Source organism: Oryctolagus cuniculus, chromosome 14, assembly GCF_964237555.1.
Source record: "Oryctolagus cuniculus chromosome 14, mOryCun1.1, whole genome shotgun sequence".
NCBI classification, from domain to species: Eukaryota; Metazoa; Chordata; class Mammalia; order Lagomorpha; family Leporidae; genus Oryctolagus; species Oryctolagus cuniculus.
Genome location: NC_091445.1, coordinates 76,049,073 through 76,067,803, shown reverse-complemented (window position 1 = coordinate 76,067,803; position 18,731 = coordinate 76,049,073). Strand labels below are relative to the sequence as shown.

The 18,731-nt window shown below is 40.9% G+C and overlaps 1 protein-coding gene across 1 annotated transcript in view; it reads right to left on the bottom strand.

Annotated features, from left to right (window-relative positions):
- Nucleotides 1-18,731, bottom strand: part of MTREX (Mtr4 exosome RNA helicase) — a 100,932-nt gene that overhangs the window by 73,443 nt on the left and 8,758 nt on the right. The window contains exons 4-10 of the mRNA XM_002714036.5: nucleotides 15,172-15,234; nucleotides 13,559-13,671; nucleotides 6,166-6,340; nucleotides 5,025-5,115; nucleotides 2,524-2,648; nucleotides 1,376-1,474; nucleotides 480-582 (exon numbers count right to left, since the gene is read on the bottom strand). Of these exons, the coding sequence (XP_002714082.1) occupies nucleotides 480-582; nucleotides 1,376-1,474; nucleotides 2,524-2,648; nucleotides 5,025-5,115; nucleotides 6,166-6,340; nucleotides 13,559-13,671; nucleotides 15,172-15,234 (769 nt within the window). The remainder of the gene's footprint in view (nucleotides 1-479; nucleotides 583-1,375; nucleotides 1,475-2,523; nucleotides 2,649-5,024; nucleotides 5,116-6,165; nucleotides 6,341-13,558; nucleotides 13,672-15,171; nucleotides 15,235-18,731) is intronic.

The following is an 18,731-nucleotide window of genomic DNA, read 5'->3' as shown; positions in this document are numbered from 1 at the left end:
GCACCCAAGTGGGAGACCCATAAGAAGCTCCTGGCTCCTGGCTTCATATCGGCACAGCTCCAAGCATTGCGGCCATCTGGGGAATGAACCATAGGATGAAAGACCTCCCTCTCTTTCTCTTTCTCTCTCTCTGCCTCTCTTCTCTGTGTAACTCTTTCAAATAAATAAATAAATCTAAAAAAAAAAAAAAGTAGATGGCTGTACAACACTGTGAAATTCTAAAAAAATGTCACGGCATATGAATCTAAAAGTTTAACTGTAGCTATGGTTATACAATACTGTGAATATACTAAAAACCACTGAATTGTATAATTTATATCATACAGAAAAAAGAGATCAACCTTTATTCACCCAGTTTGATCACATACCATCTAGACTATACAGCTTCCTGAGGAAAAAAACTAAAGACAAAAAATGTCAGAGTAATTTGAATATACAATTTACATTTAAAATTTTCTCAAAACAAGGTTTCAACTTACCTTTTGTTCCTCCTTTCCGTCCTTTCTGGTCTCCTTTGGCCAAGTCACCTGCATCTCGAAGCACTTGCATTGCAGTATTAAAATTATCTTCTCTGAAGTCACCCTGGAATCACAGATTTTTTTCTATGTAACTTCACTAATATTTCATCATAACTCAAAAGATTTTTCACAGGTAACAAAGCTTCCTCAAATAATTTAATATAATAATAATGGTTAACAGGTCAATAACAACTCAAAATGACCTGTGATAAGTGGTAGTAAAAACTGATAAAAATAAAAGTGGAAACAAGCAAACCATAAGAATTATCTGAATTATGTCCAGTACTCTACTCTCTGGGCATTTTATTTTATAATTTTATGTATTCATTTATTCATTTTCCTTTATTTGAAAGAGAGAGAGAGAGATCATATTCACTGGTTCACTCTCCAAAAACCCACAACAGCCAGGACTGGGCTAGGCCAAAGCCAGGATGCTGGAATGCCCATCCATCTCTCTCAGGTGGGTGGCAGGGACCCAAGTATCTGAGCCATCACCTGTTATTTGCCAGGGCACTTAGTAGCTGGAAGCTAGATAAAAAGCAGAGGCAGGACTCAAACCCCGGCATTCCAACAGGGGAAGCCTGCAACTCAAGCAGCAGCTTAACCACTGTGCTACAACATCCATGCCTGCCAACATTTTGAAATACGGGAAAATGAAGAAATCTAATTTGTGCCTAAGAAAAAGACAAGTCTCAGAATTTTCTGAAATGAACATACAAAAGAAAATCAATTTTGACCTGTGAAAATACTTTAGACAAAAAATATGGATCTCTGCATTTTTCTGCAGCTCAAAATTTAAAACATAAAAACAATTAAGTATGACATTATAAATTTAAGAATGACAATTACTCCCTTACATTTTCATCAACCACAAGGTGCAAGCCATCTCCTCCTGCTGGAAAAATGTAGTGTTGCAATGGAGTAGGTCGATAATCTGTGTAAATGACATGGCAAGGCTGTAGGAAGAGTCACACACATAAAATTTCATTTCTTCAAAATAAAACTGTATATTAGACTTATATAAAATGACGCTAGAGAAATAATAGTGTGATTTAAACACTTAAAAAGAAAAGTATTTTTCTAAAAACCAGCCAAGAGAAACATGGACAAAAATTATGTCTATCTAATTATACAATTATCTTCTCAATATACCAATTCCCTAATCAGGGACAAATACATGATGTGAGCTTCAAGTACCCATTGCCTCGTCCTAGTCCTGGAACGCTGTAATTACACAGGATGCTTCTTATCATGGAGGAACAGTACTGTCAAACAAAGGATGCCTCAAGTGGAATAGAACGTCTCTGCCCCACTGAAGACTTCTCAAAAATCTTACTAAAGCAGCAGCTTCTGCAAGCTCCTTCAGAAGACCCACAAGATTTCTATCCTATAGGAGCCATATGGAGGAATGTTACAAAAACACCATCAGAGAGGTAATAAATGGAAAAAAATAAATTCTTGAGGATATTCTTGTAAAGGAAAATTAAGGGCAGAAAAATAAAATCAAGAACAAGTCAGTACAGATAAACAGATGCTTGTTGTAAGGTCCTATGCACTTGCTAAAGCTGGACTGGAAAAGCAAAATGGAAGCATAGTAAACACTGTGAACTGTGCTCACCTGAGAAAAATCCAGTCAAACCATAAAGAGACACCCAGCTTTTCCTAGTATCAAGACCTTAGAGGACACTCTCCACTGTGCACTGTTGTCTACTATATGAGTAACTGAAATAGTTTCCAAACCTGGTAGCTCATCAGGATCAATCTGGGAATTTTTGTGAATCAGAGCTTCCAAGACCCTACTCCCAGAAATTCATATATACTAGGTTTGAGAAGGGGATCGGAAATCAACATTCCTAAAAAGCCAGTCAGTTAACTTCCGTTAGCTACTTAATTTGAGAAGTAGTTTCATATTAAAATGTCTTCTTTATTCCAGACAGCATTTAGAAAAAAGTGTAGGGAGGGTATACATTCTGAATACTGAAGACATCAAAAAAAGGAAAGATACCTGCTTGTGTAAATGGCAAATCCATTCAGCAAACTGTCGGGCGTTTGGAATAGTAGCCGAAAGAAAGACATAGTGAACATTATCAGGAAGCAAAATAATAGTTTCTTCCCACACTACACCACGCTCTGAAAAAAAAAAAAAAAAATCCTGAAATTCAATGACACTTTAATGACAGTGTCTAAAATTATTTTTTCTTAAGCTTAGTAATTAGAAATGCCGATCACTATACACAAGGATATATATATATATATATATATTTTTTTTTTTTTTTGACAGGCAGACAGAGTGGACAGTGAGAGAGAGAGACAGAGAGAGAAAGATCTTCCTTTGCCGTTGGTTCACCCTCCAATGGCCACCGCGGCCGGCGCGCTGCGGCCGGCGCACCGCGCTGATCCGATGGCAGGAGCCAGGAGCCAGGTGCTTTTCCTGGTCTCCCATGGGGTGCAGGGCCCAAGCACTTGGGCCATCCTCCACTGCACTCCCTGGCCACAGCAGAGAGCTGGCCTGGAAGAGGGGCAACCGGGACAGAATCCGGCGCCCCGACCGGGACTAGAACCCGGTGTGCCGGCGCCGCTAGGCAGAGGATTAGCCTAGTGAGCCGCGGCGCTGGCCCACAAGGATATTTTTAACCACAGAACATACTATAAGTGAATTCTCATCATGAACCTATCCAATAGAAAGTTAGACTAAACCATAATAAATGCAATGTATCTTGACAGCCTTATCAAGAGCATGCTGTACCACACTAACTCCTTTCAAACAACCTCAATGATAAGGCAAGGTAAGTTATATCACTTCATTTTGAGAAGCAATGGTGAATGGCTTATAGAAAGTTACAGCTATAAATCTAGAAGATACACTATTACTATTTTACAAGGCATCTTTAGTCCAAATTATCCTTGTGATCCTCTGGAGATGAAAGACCTGATGAACACGAGAAGTGTAAGCCAGTTTTTATTAAAATGGAATAAAACAAAAACTTTGATAGTTTCCACTCTAAAATAAATCAGTAGAGGACTCATGATAACCAAAATCAAAAACTACTCTGTTCAGAGTTGACTGTATGAATCTGGAAAGGGTGTAATATTGAAAGGGTGAATGCTTTCTAAAATGCGTTACCTCCTTTTTTAAAAAATTATTTATTTACAAAGAGCTAGAGAGAGAGAGGGCACGCGCAGGTACACACTTGCATCCATCCACTAGTTCACTCCCCAAATGGCAAAAAAGGCCAGAGCTGGGCCAGGCCAATGTGAGGAGCCAGGAGCTTCTTCTGGTGGCAGAAGCCCAGCAACTTGGGCCATTGTCTACTGCTTTTCAGGTCCTTAGCAGGAAGCTGGATTAGAAGTGGAGTAGCCCAAATATGAACAGGCAGCCACATAGGATGAGGTCGTGGCAGGCAGTGGTTTAACCAGCTATGTCATAGCACCTGCCCCAAATGTGTTTCTTTCACCACAAATACAGGTTAACTCCATGTTTTAGTTTAAATAAAAAGTAAATCTTATTTTAAGAGTGCTAATACAAGGGTACTTCAAATAGTTCATAGAAAAGTTAAATAAAAAGATAAATTTATTCTGAAGTCAAAAATTTTTGAAATCCATCCAGATTTTTCATTCTATGCAATTTCCACAAACTCGTATTCAATACCAAGACTTGTATTCCAAGACCAACTCAAAGACTCATATTCAATACCCCTATTACCACCCTCAAAATTCCAAGCACATTTACTTTTTCATTATAGAATAATAGCCTGAGTAAAGAGTATTTGCAATTTTTGTTCATTTTTATTTCATAATTCTCACTTCTACCACAAACATATTTTATCATTACTTAAAAAATTAAACAAGAAAAAAATTATAAAGTATACATTTTAGAAGTTCTTCAATATTAATTATAATAGGAGCACGCTCTCTCTCTCTCTCTCTCTCTAAAACAATAGCAACAGCAACAACAAAATATACAAAAGAAAGGAGTAGTTAGCCCAGTGGTTAAGATGACCACTTCTCACACTAGAGTGCCTAGGTTTGGTTCCAGGCTCTGGTTCCTGCCTCCAGCTTCTTGCCAATGTCCTGAGAGGCAGAGGTGATTGCTCAAGTAACTGGGCTCCTGCCTCCCACAAGACAGAGGCTGATTATGTTCCTTACTCTTGGCTCTGGCACCAGCCCTGCCCCAGCCTAAGCCCAGCCACTGTGGGCAAGTGTGGCGTGAACCAGAGGATGTGAGCTCTTTCTGTCTCTCTTTCAAATTAAAAAGTCAGTTTTTGGTCCATTTATTTCATTTAAATTTGTATTTTCTTGCCCAGCTAACTTCTTACTATTTAAGGAGCTGTACCTGAATGAAATCTTACTGGAAATACTAAATCATGTTGTCCACAATTCAAAAAGGCAATAGTTTATTTGAACTTCAGCCCAATGAAAACTAGGAACACAACTTCCTGTTCAAAATTCCTAATGCCAGTTCTTAAGAGAAATACATGATACGCATATCAACACTGCAGAGCATACCTGAATCTCTCATATAATGAATTTCATCAAATATGACCCAAGCAACTTCTCGCATAACTTCAGAACCTCTGTAAAGCATACTTCTCAAAATCTAAAGAAAAAAATGTAAGATTTATCTAGCAAAATTTTCAAATAAAAGCTAATAGTTAACAAAAGTATTAAATAACTTCAGGGAGTTACACATCTTTACAACATCTAATATGTCAAATAATACATCTTTCTGATAAAACCAAAGTAAATGATTCCTGAAGCCTAATCAGACACCATCCTGGAAAGAATCATTGTCATCCCCTAGTCCCCATATATCTAGAATATGAAGCCTCTCTTTAAAACCTTCCTTTAAAAGCAGTATTTCCAGGATATGATCTATTCAAATCATTAGACAATCCTATACTGTCTGGTTTTTTTTTTTTTTTTTTTTTTTTGGCCTCATTTCTTCACAATAGGTATACTTTCTGGCAACCATTATCTTGATTTTGGGAGTTAAAGCAAACCTTCCATAAATGGAAGAACGTTTTGAGACTGGATAATAAACTTACACTGAACACCAAAATGAAAAGTGAGCAATGTCTTTGACTGGCTCTCTAGACCAGAAACTAATTTATGCTCTCTACTGTACTGTATGTTTGTAAAATCCAAGGATATAAACTATGTACAAAAGTACTTAGCACAGTAAAGTACTCATATCCAAAACCTGAGATGCAGTGAGTTTATACAAAGCTTAAGTGTCAATTATGGAACTAACTTAAACATTATACAGCACTGTGCTTGAAAAAAATTAACTTGAATCAAGACTCAGATACAGATGAAAAAAAGATCACATGGAAAGAGTCACAACTTACAGCAATATATTCAAATTCCTGCACTTTGTATACATTTTCATGTCACTGACAGTAATAAGCTTGTAAAAATACTTCAAGAAAAAAATGTATCTATACTATATAACAAATAACACAAACACTGGTAATTTAGAAATAAATTTAAAGTAACTAAAACATTTTAATATATCTATATCAAATGTCTACTAAGAAAATAAAATAAAATACCACATTTTATCCTAAATACAGAAAGTGATAAAACATGACATGCTTTTACTGAATAGACGCATTCAGGAAAAGTTAAAGGACACTACATAAATTACCTCTGTGGTCATAACGAGACAAGATGCTGTAGGATTAATAGTAACATCTCCAGTCATCAGACCAACGTCTTGAAATTCTTCATACATTTCACGGTATTTCTGGTTACTCAACGCCTTAATTGGGCTGGTAAATATCACACGCTGTTTTTCCCTTAAGGCTAATGCAATGGCGTATCTAAAAATGTGAACAATAATAAAAAAGAATAAAATATTGTAAAACTTTAAATTATATGACTTCCGAAATTCTACTAACATGTGAATGACATTCAAATTTTCCCAACTTACGGGCCGGCGCTGCGGCTCACTAGGCTAATCCTCCACCTTGCGGCGCCGGCACACCGGGTTCTAGTCCCGGTTGGGGTGCCGGATTCTGTCCCGGTTGCCCCTCTTCCAGGCCAGCTCTCTGCTGTGGCCAGGGAGTGCAGTGGAGGATGGCCCAAGTCCTTGGGCTCTGCACCCCATGGGAGACCAGGAAAAGCACCTGGCTCCTGGCTCCTGCCATCGGATCAGCGCGGTGCGCCAGCCGCAGCGCGCCGGCCGTGGCGGCCATTGGAGGGTGAACCAACGGCAAAAGGAAGACCTTTCTGTCTGTCTCTCTCTCTCACTGTCCACTCTGCCTGTCAAAAAAAAAAAAAAAAAAAAAAAAACAACAACAACAAAAAAAAACCCCAAATTTTCCCAACTTACTATCTTAACTGGACTTTGGAGAACATTAGTACATTATTCTAATACTGCAAACTATTATACTAATAATTTTTTTAAGATTTTTTTAAAGATTTTATTTGAAAGTCAGAGTTACAGAGAGAGGAGAGGCAGAGAGAGGTCCTCCATTTGATGCTTCACTACCCAATTGGCTTCAACAGCTGGAACTGTGCAAATCCGAAGCCAGGAGCTTTTTCCAGGTCTCCCATGCAGGTACAGGGGCACAAGGACTTGGGCCATCTTCTACTGCTTTCCCAGGCCATAGCAGAGAGCTAGACTGGAAGTGGAGCAGCCAGGTCTTGAACTGGTGCCCATATGGGATGCTGGCACTGCAGGCCAGGGCGTTAACCTGCTGCGCCACAGCACCAGCCCCTATACTAATAATTATTATGATAAATATAAAATGTAGTCGTCTAAATGAACAAGAACATTTTAACTCTAGTCACTTGGGAGTTACTGCAACTTAGTTACTAATACCAATGAAAAGATGACTAATGGTTACTCTATTTCCTTAAAAATAAAATTTTTTAAAGATTTATTTATTTGAAAGGCAGAGTATCAGAGAGAGGGAGAGACAAAAGGTGAGATTTTCCATCTGCTGGTTCACTCCCAACAGCCATGGCTGGGCCACACTGAAACCAGGAGCCCAAAACTCCACCCAGGTCTCCCACATGTAGCAGGGGCACAAGCACTTGGGCCATCTTCCACTGCCTTTCTAGATGCATCAGCAGGAAGCCAGATTGGAAGTAGGACAGCAGGGACTTGAACCTGCATTTTGATATGGGATGCTGCCTTCCAAGTAGTAGCTTAACACCCTGTGCCACAATCCTACCTCAGTCATCCTATTTCTTGCAAGTAAAATACCTTTGACTCTCCAAAAGTCTTTGTCAGTTTGTACAAATACAGATTATTAACTATTAGGAAACCCTGGAAGATGAAGTGTGCCTTCATATGCTAATCCATATGTATTTCTCCCCACATATAATAGTTAACAAATCATTCTTTGACTGAAAATTATAGTAAGTTCTAGTTATGAAACATTTCTTACATGGCTGTTAACAGAATGTAATACAATAGTATGTTCTTTTTTAATTTTTTTAATAGTATGTTCTTAAAGAATATTCAGTTAAGTACTTAAATACAGATCATGAAATCAGAATTAAGGTTAACATCATGGAGGATCCTCCTTGTTAAATATGCAGTTGCTGCTCACAACATGCTTATATATAATTCCTGTGGACAACATGCTTATCATCTAGTTGGGAAAATGAAAATAGTCATTCCAATCATCCCCCAATATAGTGAAATAAACGATTTAAAAAATTAAACATGAATTGCAAGAGAAATATATGGAAAAAATACAGGAATGCTACAATATATTATTTGAAATATCTACTTCTGAACACAACATCAGAAGATACAGAAGGAGAAAAAAAAAAAAAAAACTGACATTCATGAAATCTGTAGGATACCTTACATTCCAGTGAAAGTTCCAAAATAACAAACAGGGAAAAAGGGGCAGGCTTGGCGCTTTGGCGCAGTGGGTAAAGCTGCTGCCTGCAGTGGCAGCATCCCATATGGGCACCAGTTTGAGTCCTGGATACTCAACTTCCCACCAGATCTCTACTATGGCCTGGGAGCAGCAGAGGATGGCCCAAGTCCTTGGGCCTCTGCACCTGCGTGGGAGACCCAGAGGAAGCTCCTGGCTCCTGGGTTTGGATCAGCACAGCTCTGACCAGCTGTGGCCATCTGGGGAGTAAACCAGTGGATGAAGACATCTCTCTCCCTCTCTGCCTCTGCTCTTTGTAATTCTGACTTTTAAATAAATAAATAAATCTTTAAAAAAAAAAAAAAGAAATAGGAAGAAAAGTATTTAGAAAAAATAATTTAAAACTTCCTAAATTTGTTTAAAAAACATTAATCTGCAGATCAAAACGTCTATTGAACCCAACCAGAAAAGAGAGAATCATATCTACAAACATAATTAAAACTGCTGAATGACGAAGTCTCTGAGAAGTATCAAAGGAAAAACAACACATTCAAGACAACAATATACAAGAAAACACAGGGCTGACTTATTTGAAGAAAGAATGCCATAGAAGGAAACATAGAATGTGTCCAGTGTTGCAGTGGAAGATGGCCCAGGTCCTTGGGCCCCTGTACCAGTGTGGGAGACTCAGATGGAGTTCCAGGCTCTTGGGTTTGTCCTAGCCCAAAGCCTCTTGATAAAAATTCTTAACTTTTTCGTTTCCAGTTATTCTCAACTTAGAAGGACATGCCTGGAGCTGGCATCCTGGCGTAGCAAGTAAAGCCACTGCCGGCAATGTAGGCATCCCTTATGGGTGCTGGTTTGAGTCCTGGGTGCTCTACTTCTGATCCAGCTTCCTGCTAAAGTGCCTGGGAAAGCAGAGGCAGATAGCCCAGGTCCTGGGACCCTGCACCCATGTGCAAGACCTGAATGAAGCTCCTGGCTCCTGGATTCAGTCTGGCCCAGCACTGGCTGTTGTGGACATTTTGGGAGTTAACCAGTGGATGGAAGATTTCTCTCTGACTCTGCCTTTCAAATAAAAAAATCTTAAAATGACAAAAAACCCAAGGATATTCCCTAAACCTAATAAGGATCAACTAGCAAAAACCAACAGTTAACATTATACCTAATATATTGCCAAAAATAAACATTTCTCCTCATTTAAGATCAAGAACAAGGAGTCCTGAATTGAATTCTCAGCTCCCAGTTTCAGCACCAGGCCAGAACTGCTAAATATAACTGACAGAAATTAAAGATAGTCTAAGTAACAGAGAAATACATCATTTTTATGGATCTAAAGAATCAACTTCTGATACAGCTCCCTGCTAATGAGCCCAGGAAAGCAATGGAAGATGGCCTAAGTGGGAGACCCAAATGAAGCTCCTGGATCCTGGCTTCAGACTGGCCAGCCTTGGCTGCTGTGACCATCTGAGGAGAGAACCAGAAAATGAAAGCTGTTTCTCTCGCTCCCCTTCTTTCTCTGTATCTCTGCCTTTCAAATAAATGTTTCAATATTAGGGAAAAAAAGCATTACAATTCCTTACACTGACCTGAAGCTCAAGACAATCCCTATTAAAATTGAAATAGGCTGGGGCCAGCACTGTGGTGCAGCGGGTTAAAGCCCAACATCATATATGGGCACCGGTTCAAGTCCCGGGTGCTCTACTTCCAATCCAGCTCTCTGCTATAGCAGCAGCAGGTGGCACAAGTCCTTGGGTTCCTGAACCCTCGTGGGAGACCAGGAGAAAGCTCGTGTCTCCTAGTTTCTACCAACTCAGATCTGGCTGTTGTGATCACCTGGGGAGTGAACCAGTGGATGGAAGACACCCCCAACTCCGGCTCTACCGCTCTCTGTAAACTGTCTTTCAAATAAATAAAATAAATATTTTTTAAAAAATTGAAATTAATCTTAAAATTTTATTGGGGAATTCATAAGCCCTGGAAGAGTCCAGACAATTTAAAAAGAATGCAAACAGGGGTTGGCATTGTGACCTAGTGGGTAAAGCCATCGCCTGCAATGCAGGCATCCCATATAGCCACCGGTCCAAGTCCCTGCTGCTCAACTTCCAATCCAGCACCCTGTGAATGTGCCTGGGAAAGCAGTGGAAGATGGCCCAAGGGTCTGATCCACTATCACTCATGAGGGAGAACTGGATGAAGCTTCTGGCTCCAGACCAGCCCAGCTCTGGCCATTGTAGCCATCAAGGGAGTGAACCAGTGGATGAAAGATATCTATCTGTCCCTCTCTTTGTGAAATTTTTTGAAATAAATAAATAAATCTTAAAAAGAATTTTAAAAGGAACAAAATTAGAGTACTCTAATGGCCTATTTTTATAAAGTTACAGCTATCAAGATAGTGTGGTACTAACGTAAGGATAAAAATATATATCAACAGGGCCAGTGCTGTGGCATAGTGGGTAAAGCCACCGCCTGTAGAGCTGGCACCCCATATGGGTGCCAGTTGGAATCCCAGCTGCTCCACTTCATATCCAGCTCTGTACTATAGCCTGGGAAAGCAGTAGAAGATAGCCCAAGTCCTTGGGACCCTGCACCCGTGTGGGAGACCCAGAAGAGGTTCCTGGCTTGTGACTAGTACAGCTCTGGCCATTGTGGCCAACTGGAGAGTGAACCAGCAGATCAAAGACCTTTCTCTCTCGCTGCCTCTCTCTCTCTGTAACTCTTTCAAATAAAATAAATAAATCTTTAAAATAAATAAATAAACACACACACACACACACAAATATATATATATAAACAAAACACATGGGGCCGGTGCCATGGTGCAGCGGGTTAAAGCACCAACCTGCAGTGCTGTCATTCCTCAAACCAGTGCCGGTTTGAGTCCCAGCTGCTCCACTTCCGATCCAGCTCTTTGCTATGGCCTGGGAAAGCAACAGAAGATTGCCCAAGTCACTGGGCCCCTGCACCCAAGTGGGAGACCTGGAAGAAGCTCCTGGCTCCTGACTACGGATTAGCTCAGCTCTAGCCATTGTGGTCACTTGGGGAGTGAACCAGTGGATGGAAGACCTCTCTCTCTCTCTCTGGCTCTACCTGTCTGTAATTCTTTAAAATAAATAAATAAATCTAAAATAAATAAATTTTAAAAATGGATTTATTTATTTTTTTTTTTTGGACAGGCAGAGTACACAGTGAGAGAGAGAGACAGAGAGAAGGGTCTTCCTTTGCCGTTGGTTCACCCTCCAATGGCCACCGCGGCAGCGCGCTGTGGCCGGCGCACCGCACTGATCCGATGGCAGGAGCCAGGTGCTTCTCCTGGTCTCCCATGGGGTGCAGGGCCCAAGCACTTGGGCCATCCTCCACCGCACTCCTGGGCCACAGCAGAGAGCTGAACTGAAGAGGGGCAACTGGGACAGAATCCGGTGCCCTGACCAGGACTAGAACCCGGTGTGCTGGCGCCACAAGGTGGAGGATTAGCCTAGTGAGCCGCGGCGCCGGCTAAAAATGTATTTCAAAAAATTAAAAAAAAAAAAAAAACAAAAAACAAAACATGAGAAATCTGGATCAAGTCCTCAGTTCCCAGCATTGGTCTGGCCCAGTCTTGGTCACTGTGGACATTTAAGGAGTAAAGCAGTGGATGGGAGTTGGGAGTTCTCTTGCTCTCAAATAAATAAAATATCTAAAAAATAAAAACTAATACTCTACATGATAGGAAAACACTTAACAAAATATTAACAAACTGAGAGGTCAGTATCCCAATTCCAATCTAGCTCCCTGATAATATGCCTGGGAAAGCAGCATTAGATGGTCAAAGTCCTTGAGCCCCTGAACCCACAGAGAAGACCCAGAAGGAGTTCTGGACATCTGACTTCAGCCTGGCCCAGCAGCAAAAGACCCAGCCATTGTGGCCATCTGGGAAGTAAACCAACAGATGGAAGATCTCTCTCTCCTGCTCTGTTAATTCATTAAAATAAATACAAAATTAACAAATGGAATATAATACAATAGGGTAATACATCATGACAAAGCAGTCTGATTTCTCATTTGAAATCCAATCATTTTATCATACTAGCAGGACAAGAAAAAGAAATCCCTTCAATAAATGCAGGAAAAGCATTTGACAAACACCAATATCTAAGTATTTTATATGTATACACACATACAGAGAGAGTCAAAAATCACTGCCACCTAGGAACAGAAGGGAACTTCCTCAAATGTCTAACAGGCATCTATGAAAAATCCTTGGGTAATTTTATACTTAATGACAAAAATGTGTTTCTCTCCCCTAAATCAGTAACAAGGCAAGGATATCGTATCTTAACACTTCTATTAATCATTTTACTCTAAGTCCAAGAAAGTTCAGTAAGTCAAGAAAAAGAAATGAAAGCTATCCAAAATAGAAAAGAACAAGTAAAACCATTTTATTTTCAGAAATCAAACAAAAAGAATGAAATTTTTTTTATTTATTTGAAAGTCAGAGTTACACAGCAAGAGAAGGAGAGGCAGAGGGAGAGAGGTCTTCCACCTGCTGGTTTACTCCCCAGTTGGCCACGACAGCCGGAGCTGTGCCAATCCAAAGCCAGGAGCTTCTTCCAGGTCTCCCACGTGGGTGCAGGGGCCCAAGGACTTGTACCATCGTCTACTGCTTTCGCAGGCCATAGCAGAGAGCTGGATGGGAAGTGGAGCAGCTGGGACTCAAACCAGCGCCTATGGGATGCCAGCACTACAGGCAGAGGCTTTACCCGCTATGCCATAATGTTGGCCCCATGAATGAAACTTCTAAAGAATCACATGAGATGGGGCCGGCTCTGTGGCATAACAGGTAAAGCCGCCACCTGCAGTGCCGGCATCCCATATTGGTGCCAGTTTGTATCTTGGCTGCTCCACTCCTATCCAGCTCTCCGCTATGCCTGGGAAAGCAATGGAAGATGGCCCAAGTCCTTGGGCCCCTGTACCCACGTGGGAGACCCAGAAGAAGCTCCTGGCTTCGCATCGGCACAGCTCCAGCCATCGCGGCCAACTGGGGAGTGAACCAGCAGATGGAAGACCTCTCCCTCCCTCCCTCCCTCTCTCCCTCTCTATCTCTCTCTCTCCCTCTCTGTTGCTCCTCTTTCTGTGTAACTCTGACTTTTAAGTAAATAAATAAAAAAATAGATTAAAAAAACAAAGTAAAATAATAAGATTTCATTAAAAAAAATTACTTACTCAGCGCATACAGTTTTGCCTGCTGATGTATGTGCAGACACTAAAACTGACTGATTGTTATCAACACACTGAATGGCTTCTCTTTGAAAAGCATCAAGAATGAATGGATATTCCTAGAAAAACAAATTAGTATCTGCATGAAAATATCAAGCCATTATCAGAACATACTTAATATCAAGAGAGGCTACCCCAGAAACATTTATTTACCATTCTATTTAGGAAATATAACACCCATTAGAGAAAATTAGGAAAGTAAAAATAATCTTTATCCTGACAGCATAAAAGTTAATTCTACTGCTTGTTTAATTATTGCATTATACTTATATATATCAATATTATTTATAAAAATATGCTATGTTAAGTGTTGTGCAATTTCCACGTATTCTTAACCTTCACAGCAAGCCCTAAATAGGTATATTTCCTTTCAAAGATGAAAATTCTGAGGCTCTGAAAAATAATCTTCCTCATATCCATCAACAGAGGCAGAATGAGACATATATTAGACTTTAAGGGTTCATGTTTATCCTACCATAAAACCTTTCTTTGATTAATCTACTTCGAATGTTTAAATTAAACATCTGTTAATCTTTTAAGGTCCATCAAGACTTCAAAATCCATCTAACAAATGCACACAGTCTGAGTTTTCTTAGAAGCTTGTGAAATTATAAATATAAATATAATTTCTGCACATGTTATTTTTTTTCCCAGGAAAAGGTGATAACTTCTATAAGGTTCTTTACAAAGGTTGGGAATCATTATTTTAATTATTGTATCTCACCATACGATGCTTGCTTTACAAATTGGTTGTTCATTGATTTAGATTTTACTGCATTTGTTAGACCATTCCCACACACACACACAAGGAAGTACAAAAATCTCATGTAAAATCATTTATTTTTAATGCTACTGGGCCAGCGCCGCGGCTCACTAGGCTAATCCTCCACCTTGCAGCGCCGGCACACCGGGTTCTAGTCCCGGTTGCCCCTCTTCCAGGCCAGCTCTCCGCTGTGGTCTGGGAAGTGCAGTGGAGGATGGCCCAAGTACTTGGGCCTTGCACCTCATGGGAGACCAGGATAAGTACCTGGCTCCTGCCATCGGATCAGTGCGGCGGCCATTGGAGGGTGAACCAACGGCAAAGGAAGACCTTTCTCTCTGTCTCTCTCTCACTGTCCACTCTGCCTGTCAAAAAAAAAAAAATTTAAAGGGGGGGCCGGCGCTGTGGCGCAGCGGGTTAACACCCTAGCCTGAAGCACAGGCAGCCCATATGGGCGCCGGTTGTAGTCCCGGCTGCTCCTCTTCCAATCCAGTTCTCTGCTGTGGCCTGGGAAAGCAATAGAGGATGGCCCAACTCCTTGGGCCCCTGCACCTGTGTGGGAGACCCGGAGGAAGCTCCTGGCTCCTGGCCTCGGATTGGCACAGCTCTGGCCATTGCAGCCAGCTGGGGAGTGAACCATCGGACAGAAGACCAACCTCTCTCTCTCTCTCTCTCTCTCTCTCTGCCTCTCCTCTCTCTGTGTAACTCTTTCAAATAAATAAATAAATCTTTAAAAAAAAAATACTACTAAGAACAAGTCTCACAAAACCACACAAACTGTACTGCCCAAAGTACTAACCTTCGCGGCTTTTCCAACTCGAGGTTTAAGTGGTAAATAATCTTCATCTGCAGGAAGTGCAACCTAATATAAAAAAAATTTAAAAAGATTTGGCAATTTATTGTTTGAGAATTGGTGCATTCAGTACTATTTAATGGTGGCTTGAAAAGTAAGTGAGCTACAGTGTTTCTAAGTCTTAGATAGTGTAAAACAAAATAACTGCCTTTAAAATACAAGGCCAAGAAGCTAAAACTACGAACATTCAAACGTACCTCTACTAGAATTTGTCTGATGGTAATATAACTGAAAAGTTATTTCAAAGTTTATTTTACCAAAGGAATGGTATTTATTAAAGCCTACAACTTACCTATCTTTGTATTTTTCATATTTAATCTACTGCCTGACATTAATGAATACTCAAAAAGCTTAACAAAGGTGCTGGCATTGTGGTGTAGTGGGTAAAGCCGCTGCCTGCAGTGCCAGCATCCAATATGGGCGCCAGTTTGAGTCCCGGCTACTCCACTTCGGATCCAGCTCTCTGCTATGGCCTGGGAAAGCAGTGGAAGATGGCCTAAGTCCTTGGGCCCCTGCACCTGCATAGGAGACCCAGAAGAAGCTTCTGGCTCCTTGCTTCAGATCTGTGCAGCTTCGGCCATTGTGGCCAATTGGGGAGTGAACCAGTAGACGGAAGACCTCTCTCCCTCTGCCTCTCCTTCTCTATCTGTGTAACTGTGACTTTCAAAAAAAAAAAAAAAAGCTTGGGGCCAGCGCTGTGGCACAACAGGTTAACACCCTGGCCAGAAACACTGGCATCCCATACGGGTGCCGGTTCTAGTCCCGGCTGTTCCACTTCCGATCCAGTGCTCTGCTATGGCCTGGGAAAGCATTAGAAGATAGCCCAAGTCCCTGGACCCCTGCACCCATGTGGGAGAACTGGAAGAAGCACCTGGCTTCGGTTCGGCACAGCTCCGGATGTTTCAGCCATTTGGGGAGTGAACCAGCAGATGGAAAACCTGTCCACTCTCTGCCTCTCCTCTCTCTGTGTAACTCTTTCAAATAAATAAATAAATCTTAAAAATAAAAACTTAATAGTTATAAGATGGTTTAATATCACATGAAAGAAAACTATGTGGCATGATAGTATCTCTTTCCTAGAACAGGAAATTTAATTTTCCTCCAGTAAAAATTAAGAACTAGAGTTCACAATAAACCTATGTTCCCAAGACTTAAAATTAACACTGGCAACTTTTATACATTTCTAACTGTACCGAGGAATCCAACCAATTAGTGTAAAAGTAGTCCACAGTGTCAAAGTAACATACACAGAAATTAGGAAACATTCTAAGAGCAAAACTCCAATAAACAAATGTTGTCTGAGATTAGTTGCCTTAAACAATGTAAATTGTCAGTAAATCTGCCACTCAATTCCGATCAAGATGAAATAAACTGAGTTTCAAAAAGGAATGTCTACAATCTGAATATATTAAGAAAAGTTAGGAAACTAATCAATAATGCCCTGTATGAATTATGTAGAAACATGATGTTCTAAATGCAATCGACACAGGGGAACCAAAAATTAGAATCTGGCAGTTTATCAAGCATAGTTCAGAAAGTTAACCTATGAGATGTCGTGAACATTAAAAAGTTTTTCTGTTTGAGTTCCTAGGTTCTAGCAAATAGAAAACAGCAAAGAACAATTTAGAAAGAGGTAAGGAAAAACAAAATGAACACAGTTTTTATGGAACCAAGCTAAGATACAACCAAGAAAACTGCCACAACCACCACCTTCAGCCTGGACAGGGAAGTCTCTTTTCCTTGCAGTGCATGTGACAGGTCAAGATGGAAGTTATAATCAGAGAACACTTCAATTACATTTTCAAGCCTTGACATGAAGAAGTGAAGTAATCTATAAGAAAGTTGGAAGAGGTGGGATTGAAGATAATTTGTAACGGGGCTAGTGTTGCGGTGTAGTAGGCTAAGCCTCCACCTGCAGCGTCAGCATCCCATATAGGTGCTGGTTCTAGTCCCAACTGGTCCACTTCCGATCCAGCTCTCTGCTGATGGCTGGAAAGCAGTGGAGGATGGCCCAAGTGCTTGGGCCCCTGCACCCCCGTGGGAGACCTGGAAGAAGCTCCTGGCTTCAGATGGGCCCAGTTCCAGCTGTTGAGGCTATTTAGGGGAGTGAACCAGCAGATGCAAGACCTTTCTGTCTGTCTCTCTAACTCTACCTCTAAAATAAATAAAATTTTTAAAAACAAACATTAGGGCCTTATCATTTCATGGTAACCAGTTAGTTTCCTTGCTACCTTGCTTTGGTGCAAGTTTTCTCATAAATGAAAAGATTGCAGGGATACCAAAGACAGCAATGTATGCAGCATGGTGCCATCACTGATTACTAAAGTCAACTAATGAGGATTTGAAACTTGGGAAGTATACTTAGTTGCTTGTGTCTTAACTTCAAGATCACTGGAAGGCTTTGGAAAGCATAGTTCTTTAGCATTTTCTGGTTTAAGTTCTCTTTTCTGTGACCTATACACTATCAGCTATTCCACTCTGTAGTGACTTTTTGTCCAAGAGAAAGCATGTCAAAACTGTTGAAATACTTTGGTTTTCCTACACTGTATTTGTAAATATTCATTTTGGTAAGTTTCTGGGTTTGTCTTTTGGACTTAAAATTTGAGGCATTTCTAATGGTGTGGAAATTTGTAATTACATTGCGCTGCTTGTTATGGTATATAACTCTGTTAATGTGTATGAGGACTGTGAGGGCAACAAAAACGAAAATGCCTTTCAGGGTAGTGAAGTTACTGTAATTTACTAAATTTACACATCTTTTCAATAAAAATATTACATACTTTAAAAAAAACAAACATTTGTAGAGAACAGGAAGGCTTTTCACCTCTTAAGAGGAGGGTTTATATTTCTTTCTATCTTATGTAAGCCCAGAACATCAGATGACATCTAAGATAAGTGACAAAAGGATGATCAAAAGGGCATTATGGGGCCAGCACTGTGGCGTAGTAGGTAAGGCCACCACCTGCAGTGCTGGCATTCCATATGAGCGCTGGTTAGAGAACTGGCTGCTCCACTTCCAATCCGGTTCTCTGCTGTAGCCTAGGAAAGCAGTGGAGGATGGCCCAAGTGCTTGGGCCCCTGCACCCACATGGGAGACCTGGAGGAAGCTCCTGGCTCCTGATCAGCTCAGCTGCAGCCATTGTGGCCATTTAGGGAGTGAACCAGTGGATGGAAGACCTCTCTCTCTGCCTTTGCCTCTGCCTCTCTGTAACTTTTCCTTACAAATAAATAAATAAATCTAAAAAAAAGGGGGGGGGCATTACAAGGCCAGCGCTGTGGCATAGAGGGTAAAGCTGCCACCTGCAATGCCCACATCCCATATGGGTGCTGGTTCAAGACCCAGTTGCTCCATTTCCAATAAGCTCTCTGCTATGGCCTGGGAAAGCTATAGAAGATAGCCCAAGTGCCTGGGCCCCTGCACCCACATGGGAGACCAGGAGGAAGCACCTGGCTCCTGGCTTCGGATTGGTGCAACTCCGGCCACTGCAGCCATTTGGGGAGTGAAA